This window comes from Cydia amplana, chromosome 6 (genome assembly GCF_948474715.1).
Source record: "Cydia amplana chromosome 6, ilCydAmpl1.1, whole genome shotgun sequence".
NCBI lineage: Eukaryota > Metazoa > Arthropoda > Insecta > Lepidoptera > Tortricidae > Cydia > Cydia amplana.
This window is the reverse complement of record NC_086074.1, coordinates 12,119,175-12,145,110: the sequence shown is the minus strand read 5'-3', so window position 1 is coordinate 12,145,110 and position 25,936 is coordinate 12,119,175. Positions and strand designations below refer to the sequence as shown.

Genomic DNA, 25,936 nt, shown 5'->3' with positions numbered 1-25,936 from the left:
TTACACTTGTATAAGCCGGTGGGCTCAACATACGACAACTTCAGGCGTCCTAGGCGTTGAAAGGATAATGAGGGAAATCTCAAAATGACACAAAAAATATCACAATTACATGCTTTATTGGCAAACTTATGTATGGAAGAAATACTGAAGTAATTCAGTTACCATACACAATACACTACTCTCAGTCTCAGTTAGCACCAGACTTCTTATAAGACTTTTAACGATGCTTTAAACTAGAGATATTTTTATAATGCTGACTTGCTTGGCCACACCAATTGCCTGCTTAGAATTCCATTGTATCTGTAAGTAAATAAAATATTTTATAATAAATACATAGTTATAGATGGTCAACCAGATCTTGTCAGTAGAAAAAGGCGGCAAATTTGAAAAATGTAGGCGCGAAGGGATATCGTCCCATAGAAAATTTGAATTTCGCGCCTTTTTCTACTGACAAGATTTGGTTGACCATCTATATTTTTGTTTTTTTGATGATAAACTGTACTCTGATTGATTCACCAAAGCTGATATGAACAGATATCTGTGAACATGTCATTATGGTTGCATGCATATTCTTAATGTTTTATAGAAAATGTTTATTTCATTTCTATTTGTATCAACTTTCGCGAATTTACCCTATACTTACTGGGCTCATTTTTTCTCCTGATTGCTTCAGACTTTTCCAAAGAAAAGACAACTTCCTGGAATGTTTTGACAGCCGTTCGCATATTGGCCGATTGTTGCGCATGGTTTGCAGAGCTGTCGTCAAGTAACGTATTTATTGTAGGAACTTCATCCAATTTGAAACTTCTCACAGTACTAGGATTAAAGACGACAGACACTTTGCCAGTCTTAGGATGTATACTGAAGGGGGACTTTAACAAGTGGTTGAACCCCTTGGTGACGTTTACATCTAATCTGGGGTAGCAGTACTGTATTTTGACCTCTTCCAATAGATACTTCAGTTTGCGGCCGGCACTTCCATTCTGAAAATAAGTAATATTTTGAAATCCTGACATGGTTATTGTACAACCACCACACGGGATTGTTACGCCATTTAGGGTTCTAGCTAAATTGGACATTCCATAGCGTAAGTATGGAACAACCAATTTAGCTAGGACCCTACATGGTGTTAACAATCTCGTGTGGTGACTGTACCAAGGGTGAATTTAGTATTTCATGTTATCAGATTTGTACAATTTTGGGGGCTGGATAAGATTATAGAATGTAAATATTGAGAGAACCTATTATTTGATAAAACATATACCAAATACAAAAACTTGATTTAAATGCTTACTTCTCTGCAATAACTTTCATACAGACTAGCAAAAGTATTCCATTTGTCTAAAGATGGGGCTTTACTTTTCTCCAAATTAGTTTGAACTTGTGTTCTAAATGTTTCATCTGGTATCATTTTCAACAATTTCTGTAGTCTTTCTGGTGTTCTGAAGAACTCCTGGTCATTGACAACATCTTCAAAATATCTGTCAATTACAGTCATAGCTCTCCTGAAAAGATAAAACGTTCTATATAAACAACAGCTCTTATACTCATTTAGAGATTGGTTCTAGTACTCTTAGTGGACTACTTTATTAGTATGAGCGCACAAGATTCATAAATACAGTCAAGTATATACCTATAAATTCAAGAGAGACAAGACAACTGGTTTATGTCAAAACGTGCTAACAGTAGGTACTCGTATTCGAACAGGATATTGTACCACTATGTCAGTATAAGTTCTACTGTATAGAAATAGCTTATTTAGGCCACCAACCTTTTGCTTAAAAATACATTTTAATTATTTCGTTTAGCAAATACACATACAATGAACTTTTTGAAATAACTCAAATGGTCCAATTCTTGCTGAACTTGGGCCCTTTTCTGAAACGTTTGCTGATCTTTACTCTAAATCACAAACTATTAAACTATTATTTCCTCTACTTGGTATATCCTCTAGCCGCCCAGAGACCTATAAAAAGGTCTCCTGTTCCATTCTAATTTGAACTTTGTGTTGACAAAATAAAATTTCATTTTGCTTGGCAAGGTTTGACGTATATGGGCGGCTAGAGGTTATGTGTAAAAAGCTCCCGAGTGCTCATATACAGCTCAAAAGTTCTGCTTGGTACCTGGACAGTAGACATGTGATCTAGGCAGTATAAATGGCATTTATTGGGTCTTTAAACACCAATCCCGGTTATTACTTGTTTTTTGCTGTCCCAATATTATACTATTAATATGTAATAGGAATATTTATACTGTAAATATTGACCTGATGCTTGAATGTAAGTTATCACTTCCAAGATTGACCTTTTTGAACTGATTGTCACCTCCCATAATCAGACACAGGTAATCTGCCACAGCAGCTCTGCCCGGACTGTCCAGTGTCCTGGCTTCGTAGTCTGATACCCAGCAATGGATACCTCTTCTGCCAGAAAACACCCAGAGTATGCTCTGGAAGCCGAAGTCATCTGGAATTTATAAAGGCTAATTTAACTACAGAGGAAATGAAGAGAATTGTATAGAAAAGTGTGTCAGGTTAAACTTCTATGGCACACCATACAAGAAAAATTAGCAGTTAAATTTAAATCAATGGTATTATAAAATTTAATTTAATTTGTTAACATTCAATTTTGTTTCATTTAACAATGTTTTAAATTTCATTGTATTAGGATGTTGGGACACTAGGTGTTAACACTTTAATTAGTGCTAATCCATTATGGCTTTTGTTTAGAAGAGTGATATATGGAAAAAATAAATATTTTGCATGTAGTGTTTACCTACACAGTTAACCAATATGTCTTGGTATGGTATGTCAGTATAAATCCAAACATTTTATGAATTAAAGTTACATTTATTATTTGGTTCTAATCCTTTTCACTTTAGCTTAAGGTCATGTGGATAATGAAGCTTCTAAAGGGGGTCACAAGCTCGCAAAGCCACAGTAAACATTTTCCTTCTTAGCAATACAGGTAACAAACCACAGAGGGTAGAGAGTTATAGAAAAAAAAAAACTTTAAATAGGTACCAAGTGGGGTTGCAAAAGTTTTAGTGCCAAGATTGAAAAAAACTTATAAAAGGACACATTGTTTGATGCACTAAAATAGAACACAAACCTCTCAAGGCTTTATCCAAGATTTCACAAGCAATAATCATGAACTTCCAGCACTTGTCGCAGACATTAGCTTCTTGACAGCATGTTCTTACTTCATCATAGTCTGTCAAATCAATATCAAATACTAGCTCTCTGGCTAGAACCACTGCATCATGGCGGCCAATAGACGGTCTGGAATTAAATAAAACAAATAAAAACTTTCATTGGTGCCCCGAAAATGTATTGTAGAGTTGCCACAGGTCATGTTGGAGTGACTAACATGCAGAAAAACATCTGAATGTGCCTTAACTATAGATCTCTGAACACCTTGGCTGCTTGGATCTATCTTAGCGAAGTTTTAACCAGTAATGACCAAAATTATTGAGGCTAAATAAAACTAACACATTTCAGATATTTGGGTAACTGTTTCCTTGGGCTTCACAAACAACTTTACTATGGAATCTTGGACCTGTACCAGTACACTACCTTTAGGCCAGTACCCATTGCTATGGCTTCACATATTTACAACTTGATGCAGGATTATACTCCTCGGAAAATGTCCAAACTAGGACTTAGCGATCCTAAAAGCAGTTAAAAACATTACATACTTTTAAACTTAAATTTAAACAATATCTTTTCAGCTTGCAACTGCCGTGTTCTTAGCGTTCCATGCAGCTTAGCTATATAATTTATTGGTAGGTATATTTTACTTACTTCCGGCGTAATACGGTGCATAAAAGATTTTTTTTTTTTTTTTTTTCTTTTGTTGGTTAAAGCCGTCAATCGTTGCCTTTTCTGTAAACCTATTTACAACTACCAACTCACCTATTTTATATTATAATTCTTTATTTATTCGAGTTCCCTTTTTTATGTATATATGCTCCACTATATTTAATATTATACTAAATACATGCTTTGCCTGACTATATATATTTACATATTCCCAACCCACTCACTTCCATATCAAATTTCACTTTGTTTCTTTTTCTTTGTCTTCATGTATAAGTTTGTAATTTGTGTTAAATATTAATTAGGTACTGAATCACATTTTGACACTGCCTTTACTGTTCTGAGCTATCTTCTTGCCCTGGGCTCCACGGAAGACCAGCGCTATAGCATATATATTATGTTACAGCATATGCTGAGTGGTGTCCATTTGTAGCCTCTATAGCAGCATCAATACTACGATTATTATTGCATGTTAGTTTAAGCTACTAATAGTTTTAACTGTTTAGTGTATAAGATCTTCTTTCTTAAATGTATATGTGTGGTGCTGTATGTAGATGGTTTTTGCAATAAACGTTTTTCTATTCTATTCTATTCAGTTAATAAATCTTTAAATTCTGGCTACTCACTTGGTGTTGTACACAGCACCTATATCCAATTTATAAGGGCACTTCTTTTGGAGCAATGTCTGAAATTCTTTCTGATTGCATATAGACAAATAGCGCAAGTAGACGTCATCAGCTAGTGTAAAAGACAATTCTCTGTGAGACAACGGCTGCGGACTACTACCGCAAGACAACCACCGACAGAACACGTTTTGAGGAAAGAGCCTTGTGTAGTATACGGGCAACATGTCTGATAACATATTTTCATCGTTTTGCCCAACCTGCAATAAACAAAGGCAGTTATATGATAAAAATTACGGATATAACTTAATTCAGCACAAAACAATGAGAATAACTTGGATTACCATCGTAAACAATCAAAAGAAGTGAAATTATCAGGAACGTATCACTTTAATTATAACCAGCTCCACTGATTTCGAATTATATGTAATGACTAGTAATACATTAATTTTTAGAAGTGTTTTTATAAATTATTATTAGATTATATAATCGAGCGAAACTGAAAATAAGGGAAATGCGGGAAATGGAAATATTGGATTGGAAATGTGTGTTAAGGCGCCAAACGGATCAAGACCAACTTGATAAGTGAAGTGACAGTTCACACTGCAATGGTGAAATTGACATATAATTAATAAATTTAATGTTACTATAGTTTGTCAAAGGACTGTCTCATTTCAAATATAGACAGAGAGAATCATACTATCTTTGTTTTACACTAGTACTAGCACCCAAAAGAAAAGGATGAGTATAGTTTTTTTTTGTTCTTATTTACTGCCAAATTGGTTTGACCAACTATAGCTTAAATTGAAAGAAAACAGTTTTGTTGCTCAAATTGAGCATAACAAAATTATACTGGATCAACCAAATCTTGTCAGTAGAAAAAGGCGGCAAATTTGAAAAATGTAGGCGCGAAGAGATATTGTCCCATAGAAAATTTGAATTTCGCGCCTTTTTTTACTGACAAGATTTGGTTGACCAGCTATATTATAAATGACAGCGTTTTACACAAAAATAAAACGCTAATTAAATAACTTACCATATTCGGAACCTAAAGTAATATATTGAGAGTGGCAACACTGTAGTTAGTCGTATTGTCCTTTTCTAGCATATACGTCCATCTCTCTCCCACACCCCCACCACTTCAGGCAGTTGCGTTTGACAATTTTGACAGTTAGAAACAAACGCAAATTACCTCATTGTCTCAAAATTATACATATTTACACCAGGCAGGATTAAAACTTTAGGTTCCGAATATGGTAAGTTATTTAATTAGCGTTTTATTTTTGTGTAAAACGCTGTCATTAAACAACTGTACCGATATTCGGAACCTAAAGTAATATATTGAGACGTGTTTGTTATCGCCTGGTGGTGGGAAGACGCCAAGCCAATGTGATTATACATGTACTTACATATTATGTATATGTAATATTATTATATTAGGAGTGTTTAATTATAGTAGTTTATGCAACAGTGATATAATAAGGGTTCTTAAAATTCAAGGGTCGAAGTTACAAAACGAGACGTAGTCGAGTTTTGTAAAAAAAGACCCGAGAATTTTAAGAACCAATTATGAGCTGTTGCATACATTACTTTTTCTATGACAGCTGCAGCAAAAAAAAAAAAAAAAAAAAAAAAAAAAAAAAAAAAAAAAAAAAAAAGTTATTATTAAAAAAAAGAGATTATTAAAAAAAGAGTTATTATTAAAAAAAAGAGTTGTTATTTAAAAAAAAAAGAGTTATTATTTAAAAAAAAAAGAGTTATTATTTAAAAAAAAAAAGAGTTATTATTGTAAATGAAAACATACCTCTTTCAATCAAGATGATCGGAACTTGTATCTTTAAAAAAAATAAAGCAGTTGTATTATACTCATAAGATGACTGCTAGCAGTCATCTTATGAGCCTATAGACAAAGCATTCAAATGACATTGCTTTAGATATCACTGTCAGTCATTTAATTGACACATTTGAGTGCTGGAGTAGAAAAATTAATTAATTATGTAGTACACCCTTTATTTTAATACATGTGAGGAGAGAGGTATCTAGTAAAGCATACAATTTTATATACCATTATATTATGATACTAACTTTCCATTTTATATACGTATTTAATGTAGGTACTTATAAATTTTCAACGAAAATAGCGAGTCACCACAAGGGTGCTATAGTACTTAATTATATGTATGTGAGACTATGTAAAAGAAGATAAGTCAGTCTACTCTTCAGGGAGCATACAACATCTGTGATATGGAGTGATGTAATTAAAATATGAAAAGATAAAAATCATAAAGTACTCGAGTAGTTTTTATTTATAACTCCCAATTATTGACAAATTTGATAATAATTATCTAGTAAGGTAAGCAGTTGCAGGATATAACAAGGACAAGACCTTTCTTATTTCCAGAATCCCTCAGGATTAAGTAGACGAATATTTTAAATATTCGTTATATCACTATCACTACCCACAAAGTTAATATTGGGTAGGTACTTAATAAAATATCATAGGGAATACTTTTAATGATTTTACTGAATTCTTTTAATGACTGTGAGCCAGTGTGAGCTATTTATTTGGTTATAGCTATAAAATGCATTTAATCGTTTGTACGCTTTACTAACGCGAACGCGAGCTAATGGACCTAAACAAACCTTACTTAAAATTGTGAAGGTTACTTTGAGAGCTTAAGCCATATCATAATACTCATGTGGGCACTAGTTACGACGCTTTTTGGTGCTCTTGGCATTCAAATGGTAAATGTAGAATTGCCACAGAGCTTTATCAATGATATTTGTATAGGTGCAGCTCATTCTGCTTATGTTCATGTTTAGCTATCATCAAGTGACCTTAATTGTACTCATTATTGTCTATATATGCAGTATGAGTAGTTTACCTTATCTGGTGCCTACTAGTAGACATAAACTTGATTGTTTCTGAACGCTAAAGTGGCTTAATTGATGTAAACCATTGATAGACATAGCTTAATTCTGAATATTCAGTCTTCTCTTTCCAGATTAAGAATAAGGTACTTAATTCGAAACCTTCGCTCATCGCATATGTGTTTTTAACCAAAATGAAAATTTGTGTTTATTTTGTGATTTTACATTATTTGCAATAACTGTGCGGAACCATGGGGTCCCCGACCTTTTGCCGGGCACCCGTGGGCCCAAAGCCAACAGCGCAGATGCCGTTTAAGAGGAACCTCTATTTTATCCAATGCTAGGGTCAACACTTTGTCGAATATATTTGATATTTATGTATATTTATCCTCCTTATGACCTAAGGGTAGGTAGTTGTAACTTTTTGATATCAAATATACGCAGAATAGTCAATTATTTTGTATTCTGAAGTGCATATAATATTACTGGATTTGGGCCAGTGTGCTTTTGTATACTATATCTCTGGCCTACTATATAAAGTCCGTCAACCAAATCTTGTCAGTAGTAAAAGGCGGCAAATTTGAAAAATCGCGGGTTAGCAACACTGTGTTCGAATAATTCCAAAATGCATGTCATCTGTGTTTTATCTGTGGAATGTGGATCGTGATGGGATCGTGAATGACAGCCGTCACCTTATTTGTTTTCATTTGGTTTTCATTCTGAATCGTTTCTGTTTCAAGAGATATTTCTGCTGTCACCATTAAATACCAATACATTAAATAAAAATAAGCAAAGCTAAGGGGCCTACAATGTACAATCATGCTCGTTGATGGTAAACATTACTAAAAATTGAGGTTATGACAAGTAGGTACATACTGGAAGAACTCTTTCGAACTTTTAAGATTATGTTCAGTTTTTTTGTTTTAGGGTTAAAAGGCATAAATAAAATTAAAACGTATGCCTAAATCTATCCAACAAGATCATAAATTGTGTCCTGGAAACCGTCCATAGGCCCACATGTCTAATATTTTCAGCAATCAGTTGTGACTATTTACAAAGATGCAATAGAATACTACAGAGTATTATGCTTGGTTGAAGTGACCCGGTAACATTGATAACTTCATTATATTTTTTCAATTAATGACCTGAATTATAGTGTAAGCTAAAGTGACCCTTATCTTATTTACCTTTAAATTAAATAAACACCCAAATATCAGTTGTTTTATTTTTAATATGTAATCCTATTGTACAATATATACCAATCAAAAAAATTACACAGGTATGTCATATAGTCATATTCATCCAGAAGAGTACACTAATTTACATTAACAAGTGGCATATTATATTGTAAATAACAAATATATGCACTATCTAATTATCTGCATTTTGATATGATTTTATTTTAGTAAACTTAGAAGACATAGATAGGGAACAAAGAGAATATAAGCACTACGAGTTGGAGTGAGAGGCGAGGTGGAGTTGTTTTTGATATCTTTAAATTTGTTCATAATTTTGATTGTTTATCATTGTTTTAACATCGGTTTTAAATTGTCCGTCCATGTTTCAAATTTTTTCAATAAACCGCGAGTGACAATTTGAATTGACGTACGCAGGGCGCGCTCAGCGGAAAAAAAAATCTTTTGGTTCGATGTACATTGCTGCTTTTCTTAGCGCAATACTGCTCTTTGAGTGTTGCCCTACTTTAGTTTGCTTTACATTGCTACTGACAAGATTTGGTTGACGGACTATAGGCTAGTCTATTAACATCCCGCCTCCTGGAAGGCAGTATACAGACTTCTTAGATATATTCACGGTAGTGCTAAGAGTGTGGACCTGGTTTTCCGACACTTGACTGCATGAGATTATTTTTTCAGGTCTCGAGCAAGAAGGGTGCCTAGATAGGTTGAGGTCCTCAACTTGTGGATTTGGTAGGAGCAAGACACAGACGGGGTGTAAATTAGTTAATCCACCATGTTTCAAGAGATTCATGTGCATTCATGCCTTCAGGTTACACTGTAGAGACAGACTAACACTTTGGCAGAGTTTTGCTAACATATAATAAATGATTGCATTTGTTTGGGTGTACAATTACATGTTCCACACCAAAAACATAATTATTTATATATTTCAATCTATTTTTGAAAGGTTTGCGTTTCAAAATAGCTTCGCCTTTTCGCAAGGCGTGCTCCTGTTCCCCTATTTTATTGTGCAAAGCGAACAGTATCACAATGCTATAATTTTGTATAAATTGAGAACTAGAGGGTCATGCCCTAGACGTGACCGCCCAGAAACTGTGCTAGAACCGTTCGTACAAACCATTCAGTCACTATTTTTAAAAACCTTTTGTAGTGGGTACATTCCACGGTCTTAAATTTATTAAACGTGTAGTATCAAACTATGACAAGTCATGATAAGTGAAATAAGTGACAACAGTATCTGGTCCGTGCATAGAAGCACTTGCCCTTGAGGTTAGGGCATGGGTAGTTTATTATAAACTTAATCCGTGCATAGGAGCACTTACGATACAGGTGGTTTAAAACTTCCAGGGTCACAATACAGACACAAGGGTGTAAAATACATAATTCATAAACGCCCGTTAGGCCAGTTTTGTATATTTTATTTCAAACATGCTTGTGCAGCACCGCCAGCACATGATAATTTTCCTAATATACCATGGCAGTCAGGGATATAATAATTATGTAAAAAGGTAGGTAACCTTGGTCATGTCGTGTACATAGGTAGGTACTCGTAAACATGTTAACTGAAAGACAAGTGCTCTCCAGCCAAATATAATTTATGCAACTGTGAGCTGCTCTTACATTGGGATCATATGTATTTATTTCTAGTCTGTCATATTGTAGCAGGCCTAGACTTCAAAGGTTTGTAGATGTTTATAGGGCCGTTAAACGGACCCTTTGTACACCTTGAGCAGGCTGTTTGTTTCACACCATGGGTAATATATATTGTAAACATAGCTTATTTCAGAATGGAATCGTAAGCTCTGTCGTGTCGTGAGCTTACCGAGCCTGATTTAATTAGAGTCCACAGATTGTATGGACCTTGGAGGATTGACCACTCCTTATTCTAATTATCAATATTCTGCCTGGGCTTATAGTCGAAATTAGGTGACTAAATCTCTTAGTATTATCTATGCCACCCAAGTTATGAGGCTTAGCGTCTCCAGACCACAATTTTATATTAGGGTGCAAAGATTTTTTCCATCTTTAAAATAAAAATGAGTCGAGATAGGCCTGGAATCTTAGGTTTTTATTTTACCTATTATAATTTTAGAAATGTTATGTAAATGGAAAGCAGTTTTCACTTTTACCACAGTTAATTAGCCCAATTTCGGGTTTAGCCAATAGGGTGTTCGGGACCCTTGAAATAGATTGGTAAACAAAAATGAAAACTCTAATAACGAAGCCTTGCCTATTTCGACTGATTTTTACCCAAAACATTATTTTAAACCATTTTTACATTCTCTAAAAAGAGATATTTACAACTTAATCTTTGTAATATTTTTGTGATTGTGGTCTACTCGCACGCCTGTGTTATGACCATATCATTTATATTTCTGTGAATATGTCTGACGTGCCTTGCGCAGGCTTACATAGGTTATAATATCATCATCAATAACTTGACGTCAGTTTGTGAACGAATCAAAGATTCTTTTGGCATACCTTACGCAGGTGTAAACATGGCAGCCTTGCGCAGGTTTAGATAGGTACATAATATATTGGTTTCATCACAAATAACTTGACGTTAGTTTGTGAACGAATCAAAGATTCTTTTGGCACACCTTACGCAGGTGTAAACATGGCAGCCTTGCGCAGGTTTAGATAGGTACATAATATATTGGTTTCATCACAAATAACTTGACGTTAGTTTGTGAACGAATAAAAGATTCTCTTAGGCGCACCTTAGCAGGTGGAACCATAACAAACGTAAGTTTAAGAATAAGTATCATTCAAATCAAATACCCTGAGTTTATGGGTAATATTCCCTAAGTTGCGGGTTCCTTGCTCGACAAGGTGAAAGGCTTTACGCCGGCTTTAACAGGCACTTTTAGAAAGTGTCATTCACGGTGACGCGCAGATTTGCCAAAACTAAACTTTAACTCTACAGTTAACTAATATAATTTGACAATATGAACCAAACCATGCGTCTTCGTCAATGAATCAATCTAAAGATTCCCGTATCGTTAATGCCCTTCCATGTCACAGGCTTCCGATTTTATTTGAAACGTTTAATTTAAGTGTACTATTTATGTAGGTAGGTAAGTAGGCTTAAGAATTGACCCTCTTGTATGTAGTTACGTATAGAATTAATAATCAAGTTATTCAAATTCAAAATAACACAAGCACATATAGCACCTACATGCAAGAGTTCTTTTCCTTAACCTTTAAAGCTGTAAGTACCTGCTAAGTTATATAGTTAAGTAGGTACCTACCTACATAAATCAAAGATCTAGTTGGAGAGATATAAGTTGATAGATACAGAGTGAAAATACTTCACGAATTCGCATGTCATTCTTGCGCAGAGCCATGCTAATCTCTCTCTATGTCTAGTCAGATTTAAGTTTATGTACTGCCGAAGTACTCACTTTCCACAAAAATAAATGCAATGTTTGCGATGTAGGTTTGTTCGTTACCTTGTGTCCCTTAGAGCGGAAATATCGTCGACTCCTATTCGGGTACACGTTATTTATCAGCAAGTTTATTACCAAAAAATTAATTTTGCAATATTATATTAACCCGGAACGGGATAAAAAGATAAATTGCTGATAGATACTTGGACAGATAAAAAACCTACACGTCTATAAGCTTCTACCTTAATACGTAGGTTCTACGTAACACGTATTAACTATCCGATCCATTCGTATTCGAAAACACAAATCACTTGAAAGGGTATACCTCCACACATCACCATTTAAGTATTATATAATTTCAACCGTTATTATACACACACAAAGATTTAAACTAACAAGACTCGGAAGAGACTTAATAAAATTAAATTATAATGGTGACACGTGCACGCTTTACCAGCTCGATGTGTTTTCTACCATGTGTTTTAGTATTTTCATTGGCATAGCCACGGTGCGCGCAGGCAGCCTTTGAAAACACTTGCACATCACTATTCCGGATCATTTTTATTTGCTAGATAGTTTAACGGACAACTAAATTTAAATATTTATTTCGAACGGCAAAAGCCGTTAGAAACTGTTTTTCAATATAGTCAGCTAAACTGGGGTACAAATTCAAAAACTCACCAGCAGTTTAGCTTCACGACCTTCCAGATGGAAAAACAGCAAGCCAATGAGGTAATTTGCGTTTGTTTCTAACTGTCAAAATTGTCAAACGCAACTGCCTGAAGTGGTGGGGGTGTGGGAGAGAGATGGACGTATATGCTAGAAAAGGACAATACGACTAACTACAGTGTTGCCACTCTCAATATATTACTTTAGGTTCCGAATATCGGTACAGTTGTTTAATACTATAATGAACGACCAAGTTCATTATCATTAGCAAATCATTAGGTACACTAAAGCATATCCAGATGAGCTGGGCAAATCCACCGAATTGATCAGGAAAATAATTAGCGCCAATCTCATCTAGCGTCCACACGAACACAATTTAATCACCAATTTTTAAACCCCGGCTTCTATACTGGGTCAACCAAATCTTGTCACTAAATAGGAACAAAAAAAAACTACACTCATCCTTTTCTTTTGGGTGCTAGTACTAGTGTTAGACAAAGATAGTATGATTCTCTCTGTCTATGTTTGAAATCAAACAGTCCTTTGACACACTATAACTACAAAAATTGGCATTTTTGTGTCCGCACTCGCTGATGTGATCGTGGAATCAAATTGGTGATTGCGTCCGCACGGCCTGATGCGATCGGACAATTTCATCATTGGCGATAAATTTTCTCGTCTGGACTTCACTCTTAATTCTTAGAATGAAAAAAAAAAGAGAGAGCTAACGTTATCGAAACATTTTTAACACTGATTGGGGGGTAGGTTTAATATCTAAGCAACTTGTTGACAATCTTACTTTATTTACTCTTTCGCAATTCGCAATGGAAAAGAGTTTTAAAAACGCTATTCATTTAAAACACTGTAAGGACTCAAAATTATTCACATTGGTACAAAAAATCTATTGTCTATATAAGTTCATTGGTATAAAAGCAAACTTTTTTATCTTTTAGATTTTTAGAGTAAAAATGAATGCTTACAAATTTATAGTGTTCGTAGGTAGTTATATTTTCTTCCGAATAATTTATTTTATGTTTATATTGCCTAATTATATTTTTTTGCATTGATTTTCAGTTCGCTCCAATGCTGCGGTCGACATATTAGAAAGATGGGTTTGCAATATTACTAATGTTTCTTTAGAAAGGCCTCTTCTAACCACGTTAATAACAATGACTACTAGTGTAATCTTTCTAACAGTAATGTTAGTTTTGGCAGTCATTTTTGCTGCTGTAATATGTCTTACAAGCATTATATTGTTAATAGAAGGTAAGAAATACTATTATATTATATTTATTTTCACGAAATATGAGTAGGACTGATCATAATAATTATTTATAACTTTTTCAGGGTTTTTGTTGGTGGTGATAATAATTACAGTTAGTCTACTTACAATGATTGGTTCATACATTTATGTCGTTGGCATTACCTTAACTCTTTATTTTAAAGGTGAAATTAAAGAAGACGGAACCACGACAGAAACAACATAAATTAATATCACATGTGATACGTATGTTTGATTAAATAATTAAATTTATAACCATTTGATTTCACATTTAAGTATTTGAAATACAAATTACAACAATTATTGTGTCTCGAACAGTTTTTCATTCTCAACGAAATGGGCCATATGGTCCGGTCCAAAATAAAATTACCTTTCGCAGTCTTGGTGGAATGTACTCATTGTTCAGTTTGGACAATACCAACTGTCAAGGGAAGGAACTCGAATTATGTCATTCATGCGCTACGGTCAATTTGTGAGCTCCAGTAACGTAAAAAGCGCAATGTAAAAAAATACACAAATTTCGTAATCGATACTGTTTGGTGCTGTGTTATTATCGTATTATGTTTATCTTCATCAGTTCAGTGATAATCAGTAATATAGTTAGTGGGATTTCGACCTGTGTTCCGCATTGTTCAGTGAGGAGAGTTTAATGAGATGGCCCGTCTTTGGGCTCCAGCAAGGTCAAAGCTTCATCGATAATGTAAATAATGATTGTAAGTTCTAAATTTTACTCTGTTGATAGATTTAAGAAAATAATCTTATTACTTCTTAACATGTGATAAACACGCCTTTCTATGGTTTGTTGATAATTGACAGTTCAGAGGTCAAAGTAATATTATATTTATTAATTACATTTCTGAATGGTTTTGTATTGATTATTCATGTAAAATAGTTCTTTTTAGAGCTTGAGTAACTATCGTGAGTTTGCCTTCAACCAGAATTATCATGAGATAGCATACAATTTGCATGCATGTGTCAAAACTTGATTTTATGAAGATATTTTATTTTATTTTATTCGGGATGCTTACTGGCTATCTGTAATGTCTGCCTGTCTGTTATTATCTGTAATGTAGGTTTATCTCAAAGATAAGATATACATACATTACAAATAATCTAAACTTGGGTCATTCTCAAATTATAATATGACTGCGGTCAGCCTCAACGCCCTCAACTGTTCTGTTCTGCCAACAAACTGTTCTCCAGTTTGGCAGATAAGTAATCTCGGTTTTATGTATTAAATAAATAAAAAAAACTCCATCATTCGTTTAATGAATTTTGTATGTTTTGATTGAGTTTAGACGCAGGCTAATCTAAGATTACATATACTGAAAAAATATGTTTGTGCTGTAGTAAAGTTTGTTTTGTAAAGTACAAATAAACAGTTGAAAATTTTCTCTAAAACATTAACCAAGATTAGTTAATGAAGCATGAAAATAAGGAAAACTTATTTTTATGTTAATGTTCCGCAGCCATGTTCAGAATTGTGAGCTAACCTTGGCACTCTTTTGTTACATCGCAAGACCATTCTGCACACTCATAATGTGTCATGAACCAGTGTTAATGTATTGATAATTATTTTATACCTACCTCTTGAATCATCTAAACTATCTAAAGTAACAGATGGTAGATGGTATTATAGGTTTATTAATTATCATAATGAAAGGATGCATTTCATTTAATGTTCCTTTTATTGTCAGTGGAAATAAAGTCATTAAATCATTTAATACCTACCCTTATAGTAAATTTACAAAAAGGATGCCTTTACCCAAATGGGATCCATACCTCAAGAAACAGAAACAACAATAGCATAAAAACATTCTTTAACCATATATAAAATTAAACTGTATCTTTTGTTCTTCAAGCGAGTATTTTAGTAAATACCATTTAATATTAAGCCAGTCAAATAAATGCAAAATTCCATGGTCCTGTTTAAACAGTGTTTTATGTTTATTTATTACATCAACATGTCAATAACAATAAATTATTGCTATGCATCAGAATCACCAAGGCCTCTAGAATTAAGTCTGTTATTATTTGTTTTGTTGGCTTAACAGGTTTTCGTAATGCTAGAATTGAGTGATGCAGCAGGTTTCTTGGGGCATCAAGGTTTTTTTATCAATAATCTATCTAGCCTTCTGTTTCACAACACATTTTGTTTGGTTTGCTTTAAAATAACATATAGTATTTATTTTAATACATTCATTTCAGATGGAAAGTGACTGAAATGTAGTGTGTTTTGCATGACATATATATTTCGAGCATCTGAAAAAATATTTGGGAATCCAATTTCACACAGACGCCAAGGAAAAAGATGCCAACTTATATTTATGGTACTTACTTCACAGGTTTCTTTGATGCCTGGTTGAATAAAGAATAGAAGCAATAGCTGTACAAATTTTAATTTTGTTCCAGATTTTAAACTTCAAGAAAAAGGCTGTGAAACAATATCCTTTACACTGGATTTGTAAGTACATAAATGCATCTCAATATATTGGTAATAACCTGTTCTTTTGCCTGCCACTTCTATGCCAATCTACAGATTCTCATTTTTTTAAAGTGGCATTTAAATTTTTGACGTAGTTACGTAATGTGCTTAAGTACAGGGTGTTGTAATGGAGCACCTTTTGTGTACTGTAAACAGTTAAAATTACATTATGATTTGTTTATAAATAAATATTTTAAGCTTTAACTCACTTTGGCTTAAGATTTAACTCGCACAGAGTTATAGGGATGGCTGATTTAAGAACCGGTTTTCTTTGTTTTATTATTAGTTAAAGTGAATGGGTATAGTACTGGAAAAAGAGCACCAACAAAATGTGTTGTTTTCAAGCAAAAGGTATCACATTGTCCCTTGCGATAAGGACGCTTTGAGAGGTTATTTGTATAAAGATACAAGCAAATTTCGTCCTTATGGTAAGTGACAATTTGGTACCTTTTACTTGAAAACGTCACAAATATTGTGAAGAACTACATAGTTTACATAAACATATTTCTTTGATGAGGGAACTCTAATCTAGGCATAGTCTATACCTATTATTGTTTTTTTTTACTTGAGTTACATTATATTGCTTGGGGAATATGCATCTAGCAAGATAAATTGGTATATTTGTTTTGGTTGGTTTGGTTCATTGACAAAATGTTAATAAGAACCTCAATGGCTGGGAATTAATCCATCTGCCATATATGTACATATGTTAATACAGTCAGCAGCAGAAGTTGCTATTCAGGTGAGATATTCAGAGTGAACTTCACAGAACTTTAGATATTGTGACTAAGAGTGTGTGTTAGGTTTTGTGACTCTTTGACCACTTTGTTACTTTCATTGCTACTTGGTGGACATTTGACAAAAACTATACTCGCAATATGGAAATTCACATTGCTCACGCACCTATCTTTCTATGCCAATTAGTATAAAATTTGCTTCAAGATCTAAGTAGATAAGACTGTATATAATTGATTAAGATTATAGTGGGGCTAGAACATTTAGCTGCCACACTGCAAGTCATGCAACATTCTAATTAATAACTACGTTTCTTTTGCACTATACTTCGTAGAAGGAGAAGGCTGGTATCTAGTACAGTCACCTGCAATAATGTTACACAGCAAAGGCCGCAAAAATATCTCACACGATCTTATTTGTAGATCCATGAGAGCGTGTCACATATTTTTGCAGCGTTCGAAGAGTAACAACATTGCAGGTGACTGTACTCATGGCCCTACTCCTACTTATAGCTTTTGCAAAATAACTATGAGAAAAACATAAGCATAGCATTTTTTGGACTGATACATAGTCTAATAAAACATGGTCTTCTCTTACCAGAGTGACACAAGCCTACGTCACAATAACATTGCCACTTTATATAGCGCTCTTGCATATTATTATATAGCGCTGTCGCATGATGACGTAGGCTTGTGTCAGTCACGAGGTCGGAAGAGAGTACCAGGCGGAGTATATTATTATACCATGGACTGATACTTCATTGAGTAAAAGCAATCTTTCGGGCCCCTTCAATTTTGGTGATTACATTAGCACATGTTCTGCAGGAGAGGTCGTCAAGCTGGCGGCCCTCCAGGATGCGACTCGCGCGCCCTCGCTAACACCGCGCCAAACACGTCACGTCGCCACACTTACTGGTAAGTTTTATTAAATTTACTTATCTTAGGCCCAATACGACCAGCTTATTTATTTATCGTATGGTTTCATTACATGTCACTGGATACAAAACTGTAGAGAATATTTACTAATAACATAAACCAAGCTTACCCTAATACACGTAACCGATCCGAGCTCCGTGTTCTCGGCGCTTCTTGAGGCTTCCTTAGCTCGAAAATGCACTCTCGCTCGGACTGCTTAGAGGGGCGTAAAGACATATTGTGTATTTTTTTTGGTTTGATTTAACAGTGAGTCTTCTGTACACCCTGCACCGGTACAGTAGATAGGTACGAATCCGCGCTTGTGCACTTAGCCATTTCTTCGTATACTTTAACGATAAGTTAGATCAGCGGTCGGTAACTAGCGGCCCGCGGGCCGCATGCGGCCCGTGAACCTGTCACTTGCGGCTCGCGAGCCTCCCTGGCTATTTTGTATGTAATATTGACAAACGACAATGTCTGATAAAGTCATAAATATTAACAAAGTGCGGCCCGCGTCAACTTCGTTAACTACTATGTGGCCCTTGGCTGCTAAAAGGTTGCCGACCGCTAAGTTAGATAATCCAGTTTCCATTTAAGAGCCAACAGGAGCTAAGATTTAAATATTTTAGGTAAATATACCCGTCTCGCTAACGGAAGCGGCTCCTAAAACTAGTGCGATAAGGACAAGGCGAAAAATCCTGCGTAAAAATCTCAAAAATCGAGGTTTCGTACTCGACTGTTTCCTCCTCCAAAACTTAACCAATCGTAAACAAATTTGGAAATCTAAATGATTATGACATTATCTGTGTCGGACCGTTTTGCTTTTTTGACAAATTGATATCAGCACGCCTCTCATTGCGGCATAGTCAATTAGGCCATTTTGGCCATTTTTGAAGGGCTCTAGCGCCTTAAAAAACAAAAATATCAAAAAAAGCAAAACGGTCCGACACAGATATTGACAATATTAATCTGTGTTGAAAAAAATCATTGCTCTAGCTTCAAAACCCACAGAGGAAACAGTCGAGTACGTTTGTATGGAGAAATGACCACTCCTGTTGGCTCTTAAGAAAAAAACGCTTATCGATGCAGTTACGCCGATGACGTGTTTTACTGCCAAATCTTTAGAATTTCAAATTGGTCTGAGGTACTATTACGCTGTCAGGATTAGATAGGAGCTACCTCTTAATATTAAACAAACACAGTTTGTTCTTTGTGGAAATACTTTTATTTAATCTATTACATACTATTATTCTGATTATTATGTAATCTATTATACCTATATTATCATTTGTAGTCCAGATAAGAACTCTAGAACCAGACTTTCCACAAATACAAAAACTAATTCAACGAGGTTTGGTATGCGTACTAAGGTGTTGGGATTATTGTAAATAAAAGTGTAGACTCCGGAAAAATAATTACTCTATTTAACAATACTCAAAAACTAAACTAACAGAAATTACAATATTTACTAGTAGTAGGGAGCGATATAAAATCAAGCTCGACCTGTGATATAGGTACAAGACAACTCGACGAGTTGACGTCTAACTCAGAACTATCCTCTGACTCCCCGCGATTCCGATGACTGACCATAACTTTGCAGGTAAGCATCAGGCTCATCGGGATAGCGGTACAGGACCGATAACGGTTTGCATATGCCGGGTCCTAGCGTTTCTCACGCTGGCTACAAATTAGTTTATTACTTAAGTTTACAATAGGTATTCCGACACCGACAAAGAAATAAAACAAAGGTGGACAAACAAAGAGTCAGTGCCGACAAGGAAAAGGAAATGCATTTTACAATACTTTTACAAGCTTATTCCTAACAGCAATAAATAAACAAAGTTACCGTTACGAATGCTATGCACATTGCGTATAACGGGAAAAGATAAAATTTAATTTATTTAATTATTTATTTAATATCATCTAAGCTTGGGCGAATGTAGGACGCAGTCCCTACATCGTTAACAATCATGAATCTTGTATTAATCAGTCACGTCTCTTCACTTCACACTAGTTATTGTTAACGATGCCAGATTGCGTAGAAATAACTATGATTGCATTTGCAAAAAGCACTGTAAGATAAAGAATGACTGCTATTATTAGGACTATGGATTATAACAAGAAATAGTTGCTACAAATTAAAAGGGATCAAAGTATACTGGGAATGAAATTACAGGAGAGCTGCCCCCGTAGCACGGTCGCGTTTTTATCGCTTGTCACCATGCCTGTCAGCTGTCACGTTCTAACAAGCATGTAAGTGCGAAAGGGACGCGCATAGTGATATAGGCGATAAAAATGGAACCGTGCTGAGCCCGCTGAAAATATTTATGGTAGTGCATATGATTGACAACATGACTAGTGCATTATGACAACTTAGTTTGTAGGAGGTAACACAACATATATTGTCGTCCACCCACTGTCCACAATGACACTATATAATTATTTACGTTATTCTTATTGGTTAGGTTGAAGTAATAGTTAATACGTGATGCGCCGATGTTTGTTGAAGTGTGAGGTAAGTTACTCGATGTCGGAATGACGAATTACTATTTATAGCCTATACTGCAGAAGTGCGTCAGCACTAACCAAATCGAGTTCGTATCAATCGAGACTGTTTTTAAGAACAGCGTAGAATAGATACCAGCTGCCTACGTCTGCACTTAGGGTTTTAGTCTAGAATCAGAATTTACCTACGTAAATAATTTTTCGGACACCATATACCATATGCACTTATAGAAGTTACTAATAACATTATATTTTAAATGTGAAGCCATAATGCCCATAATTTAGGTACAGTAGACATAATACAGAGGGTTCAACAACATCTCTTTCGTCCTATCAAATTGCACGTGCTATAACAGTCCAAAAATGGATTAATTATGTGTAATTAATAATCCATCAAGCTGACCTTATGTGCACCTTGTTATATCTAATCAATGTGAATATATTTCATTTCGACTAAAAGAAGAGTACTGACTGGAAGAAATTATGATATGCCACGAATTATGTTAATCTAATGATCGTGATGATAATCGTGATAACTGCGGAAACTTCGTTAAACGTCGTCGTTAAAACCTTATTGTTCTAAAGGAGCTCGGATTCTTTTAGTTATGAATTGCCGCGTATGGCCATCGCATTTCTCTCCACCTGATACTCGGCCGAAGAAAGGGTGGGTTATTCTTATGAATGGGGAGCTAGTTTGAGTAGTTTGTCACGATCTAACTTGCCATGTGACTGGCTACGTGCCAGTAGTCGGTTATTCTGGGCGGGCGGCGCGCGCGCACCCCAGTCTAGCGCCGCGTGTCCGTCGAACGCGACTCTGAAACGCGCGAACCAATTTGCGCTACTTTTCCACTCTTTTTCTTTTTTCTACGTTGTTGACGTATGTTTGTTGACACTGGCTGATTCTGTGTTCAAAATTAAATCTGAAAAAATACTGATATAGGGAGTCTACTATTAAGTACCTACACAATACGTATGGAGTTTAATTAGGTGTTTAATTATGTTAGTTTTCTTCTGTTTTTCATAAGTTTTGATCTAATGAGCTGGGCTTGGAATAGTCCTATCTCGGCAAGGAGTTGTGGGAAGGCTGAGCAATGAAAGGTAGTGCACAGAAGTTTAAAAATCGGCATGACCCTTAAATAAATTTGTACCCCCACTCACTAACATGAGAACTAACTTAAAACAACTACTTATTCGTTGTTTGAGGAATGTTGGAATGAAACTCATTGAGTTGCACCAATTGCGACATGAGTGTTATGTGTTTAACTCTTCATAAATGTTGCAATGCAGTTAAGGTATTACCATGCGTAAAAAAAGTACGTACTAATTGTTATTGTATGATATTTCGTCCTTCTGTGTATGTACCCTACTTTTATGTAAAAGCAATGCCCTCATTTCAGTACCTGTAAACAACGCAAGAACTTGACATCATTTATAGGGCACTGGTAATAATTGAGAGTATTTTATTTATAACATAAATAAGAATAGTGAAATTGAATGTCAAGGCAAACCCTACCTATTAATAATTCTTTGTTGTACATCAGCTGAACACGTTACATAATTGTTGCCTCGGCTACGTTTCGGTGCACATAGGTGACTTGCTATTCTTATAAAGCAACTAGTTTAACTAGTATGTATATATGTACATGTTATCAATGGTATTATGAACTAAAATAAAAAAAAAACGCATACCAACCCAATCCAATACCAACGTATTATGACGTATGAAAACTCTTTATTTGTTCAGTAGGTATTACACCGTCTTTATAGTGCTTACAGATGAATACAGACACATATATTTGTCAGAATAACATGAATATACTATATCAGTCTAACATTGCGAATGCGTCCACACTGACTTTTGTGATTACTCAAAACATCAGACAGAGACGCGGATATGTGTCAGAAAAAAATATGCATACTGTCATTCTAATAGGTACTGCGTCAGAAGCTTATCCGACCTATCCGTCCACCGGAGACCGTAGTTTACATACAATAAAGTTTTCATTATTAACACGCTCTAGCGTGTTTCTGCGAGGCCCGTGACAATTACTTAGTTGAGCGAATTATGGTCCATCATATTATTCATATTTGTGAGGCCCTTTACAATGCGTCATCAAGGCCAGAGACCGTTACGTCATGAGGCGACCCGGGACGGAGGTGACCCCGCGATGGTGGCTGCCAATATATTGACGACATCCTTATTTTTATTGGTAGTTCGAACGAGTGCGTCGACCGTACTGTGCCGCCTCCTCAGCAAACTAGCCCTATTCCCAATGCTCACCAAGTATTATACGTCAAACTAACCAGTATAAATATGACCTAATGATCCATATCAATCGTATGTATTATTGAGTTTGAGGCAAGTGCTTGGCAAGCGGGAAGTAACATAGACCTGTGCGTGTGGCCTCGCACTGTTTCTCTATTTAAAGAGCTTTTAACAAACGATTTTACAATACCGAGCCTTCGACTTTCACTTAGTTTTATAATCAATATCGAATATACCTATCGACTTCTGTACGAAACATGATTACTATCTGCAATAGATAATAAGATTTTACTTTCTCATTATCTGGTTAAGACTTAAGAGATTACGTGTATATTATAATGGCAAAAACAATTTTATGCATGGGACGGTAACGGGTGTTAAGTAATTGGTTGTACATTACAGTAGATTAATCATTGTTCTTAAGGTTAAACGTTTATGTTTTAATAATGTTAATTATGATACATTTAAGCTGAAGCAGCGCACCGTGTGATGCTAGAGAACTTATGAATTATTATTCCTAAAAAAATCCTAAGAAAATTTGGCGCTAATAAAGTTGAGCTAAACATTATTTTTAACAAACTATAACTAGTATTTTACTGAATTATAAATGACAGAATCGAGTTCTGTCCTTTGTGTTTACAATTGTGCAGACGACGGGTTAATTAAGACGAAACAGGAGCTGAGATTTAAATATTTTAGGTAAATATACCCGTCTGGCTAACGGACGCGGCGCCTAAAACTAGTGCGATAAGGACAAGGCGAAAAATCCTGCGTAAAAATCTCAAATATCGAGGTTTCGTACTCGACTGTTTCCTCCTCCAAAACTTGGGTAAGTAATAGAACGTATACAAACCTATAATATATTGCTCAGAATATATAAATTCAATTAGTATAATTTTGAATGGCATAACGTGCAATAAGTATAACGTGCGATACGTATAACAATGAATTCAATAATTTTATAATGTATAATGAACTTTACATATAATATCGTTTATGATAAGTATAAAAAGGTATAACGTTGAAATAATATAATATACAAAACAAATACTACGCAATAAACTTAATCTTTTATTTTTCTGGGGGGTAACAGTTCTAACCTAACCTAACCTACTTTTCTGGTAGCAGTTTCTTTCTCTGAGGGGTCACAGTTCTAACCTAACCTACTTTTCTGGTAGCAGTTTTTTCTGTGGGGGGTCACAGTTCTAACTTAACCTAACTATTTTTATGGTAGCAGTTTCTTTTTCTGTGGGGTAACAGTTCTAACCTAACCTAACCTACTTTTCTGGTAGAAGTTTCTTTTTCTGGGGAGTCACAGTTCTAACCTAACCTAACCTACTTTTCTGGTAGCAGTTTCTTTTTCTGGGGAGTCACAGTTCTAACCTAACCTACTTTTCTGACAGTAATTAGTTTCGATGACCTATGAAATACTGAGCTATCCTAATAATTTTACTGATGTTTTGTTCAGATACTTATATGAGATGTTATTCATTATTTTAATTTATATGCATAATGAATGTTATATTAAATGTAATTAGCTTATTTGTATGTTATACCAAACAGCGGTATGTATATTGTATGTTATATTATTTTTATGTTATACTTATTGAAAATATAGATTTAGTGCATTATACATAAGATTAGTATACGTTTTGAACGTTTGTAAACTGAAATTATACCAAAAGTGCGTATTCATTATGATACGCACCCCCAAAACTTAACCAATCGTAACCAAATTTGAAAATCTCAATGATTATGAAATTATCTGTGTCGGACCGTTTTGCTTTTTTGGCTAATTGATATCAGTTTTGAATACAACGCCTCTCATTGCAGCATAGTCAATTAGGCCATTTTAGCCATTTTTGAAGGGCTCTAGCGCCTTAAAAAACAAAAATATCAAAAAAAGCAAAACGGTCCGACACAGATATTGACAATATTATATAATATCTGTGTTGAAAAAATTATTGCTCTAGCTTCAAAACCCACGGAGGAAACAGTCGAGTACGTTTGTATGGAGAAATGACCACCCCTGTTGGCTCTTCTTGGCATCATCGTTCTTGCTTTCCTTGTGTGGCATTAAAATACATTAACAAAAATATTGAAAAATAGAATGATGATATGTATAACTTTTTTTTGTCGTTAATACCTATAAATAGAGGGTAGTATTTCGCTTGTTGTCTTAGCCAAAATAATGAAACATACAAATGTATTTAGTTTATGATTTTTATGAAACTTACCAGTTATTATTGGATATTTTAATTGTAAACCATGATGCTATAAAAGTAAAGAAACGGAAACGAGACCTGGACCGCCCGAAAGTAGATTTTGTATGAAATTAAGCTTAAATAATAGTTCTGAGGGCCTACCGCGAATACCGAAATTCGCAGATTGCGGGCATCTTTCCCTTTTACTCCTGCGTAAGTAGTTAGTAGAGTGACAGAGAATGATTCCCGCAATTTGCGAACTTCGGTGTTCGCGGTAGGCCTCAGTAACGCGAAATTGAATGAACGGACGCGAAACTAAACTGACAATTTCTACATAGTCCTAAGGGCGTATTTTTTTTGGACGGGTTGCTTGACAGCCCGTCTGTGGTTCTTTACCGTCGACAGCCATTTAAAACTTCCGTTATCTTAACTGCACTCATGGTATAATAATACCCCCTGCCTACCTGTCCTGTCCGCCTGGTACTCTCTTCCGAGATTCGCGAATGACCTAACTGTCACTTGCCTACGTCATCATGCTGTTTACAGGTTCTCAAACTTTAAAATGTGGGAGAATTTTAACTAACGGTGAAAATTCTTTTAACGGCATTAATTTTAAGTTATTCATGTAGAAACATAGTAAAATAAAACAAATCTATACTGCACTTTTCACTCCTACTCTTACAGTTCCGAATAGAGCAGCCAACCATTTTCGTAACAAAACATTAATTACCAAGCTTACGACGTGAAAAGTTTGGAAAACACTGCGACTGCTGACACTGAGCGAGAAGGGAATAACAATTAACACGCGTTCGACAAGGACGGTCGGTCAGGGACAAAATGGCGGATTGTCAAATGTGACAGCGCTATCTTGTGTTGCCAATAGTGTAAACAGAATTACCCGAACGTCTGAAATTTCTTTCGTGAATCGGAAGATATTGCTAACGAATAATTAAAAATGACGTGTTATTGTAAAATTT

General features: G+C 35.0%; 2 protein-coding genes, 1 long non-coding RNA gene and 1 other non-coding gene across 5 annotated transcripts in view; 2 read left to right on the top strand and 2 right to left on the bottom strand.

Annotated features, from left to right (window-relative positions):
• Positions 1–97: 97 nt before the first annotated feature.
• On the bottom strand, positions 98–4,913 carry LOC134648894 (DNA primase small subunit). Its single transcript, XM_063503488.1, has 7 exons — positions 4,785–4,913; positions 4,444–4,700; positions 3,111–3,280; positions 2,267–2,465; positions 1,295–1,505; positions 644–983; positions 98–300 (listed from the first exon to the last, which is right to left on the bottom strand). Exons 1-7 carry the CDS (start codon positions 4,785–4,787, stop codon positions 284–286), a joined length of 1,197 nt encoding a protein of 398 aa, XP_063359558.1. The 5' UTR covers positions 4,788–4,913; the 3' UTR covers positions 98–283.
• A 6,893-nt stretch (positions 4,914–11,806) lies between these two features.
• On the bottom strand, positions 11,807–11,910 carry LOC134649305 (U6 spliceosomal RNA). The gene has a single exon (XR_010096954.1). It is a non-coding gene; the product is annotated as a U6 spliceosomal RNA (small nuclear RNA).
• A 1,476-nt stretch (positions 11,911–13,386) lies between these two features.
• On the top strand, positions 13,387–14,063 carry LOC134649252 (uncharacterized). The gene is made up of 3 exons (XR_010096942.1): positions 13,387–13,432; positions 13,643–13,834; positions 13,916–14,063. It is a non-coding gene; the product is annotated as an uncharacterized LOC134649252 (long non-coding RNA).
• A 3,833-nt stretch (positions 14,064–17,896) lies between these two features.
• The window catches only part of LOC134648932 (trafficking kinesin-binding protein milt), a 58,857-nt gene continuing 50,817 nt past the window's right edge, over positions 17,897–25,936 (top strand). Inside the window, exon 1 of one of the 2 annotated variants that reach the window (XM_063503572.1) lies at positions 17,897–17,984. Coding sequence is in view for 1 of the 2 variants with exons in the window: in XM_063503560.1 (XP_063359630.1) it covers positions 21,581–21,587 (7 nt within the window). In the remaining variant the exon portion in view is untranslated. Of the gene's footprint in view, positions 17,985–21,452; positions 21,588–25,936 lie in introns of those variants that run through there. The other variant, XM_063503560.1, reaches the window with a different exon arrangement.

Bases quoted from the DNA above. Each gene is read 5' to 3' on its own strand.
- LOC134648894 (XM_063503488.1), bottom strand. The intron at 3,281-4,443 runs GTGAGTAGCCAG...ATTTAATTCCAG, and splicing joins GGTGCTGTGTACAACACCAA to ACCGTCTATTGGCCGCCATG. The intron at 984-1,294 runs GTAAGCATTTAA...ACTTATTTTCAG, and splicing joins ATGAAAGTTATTGCAGAGAA to AATGGAAGTGCCGGCCGCAA.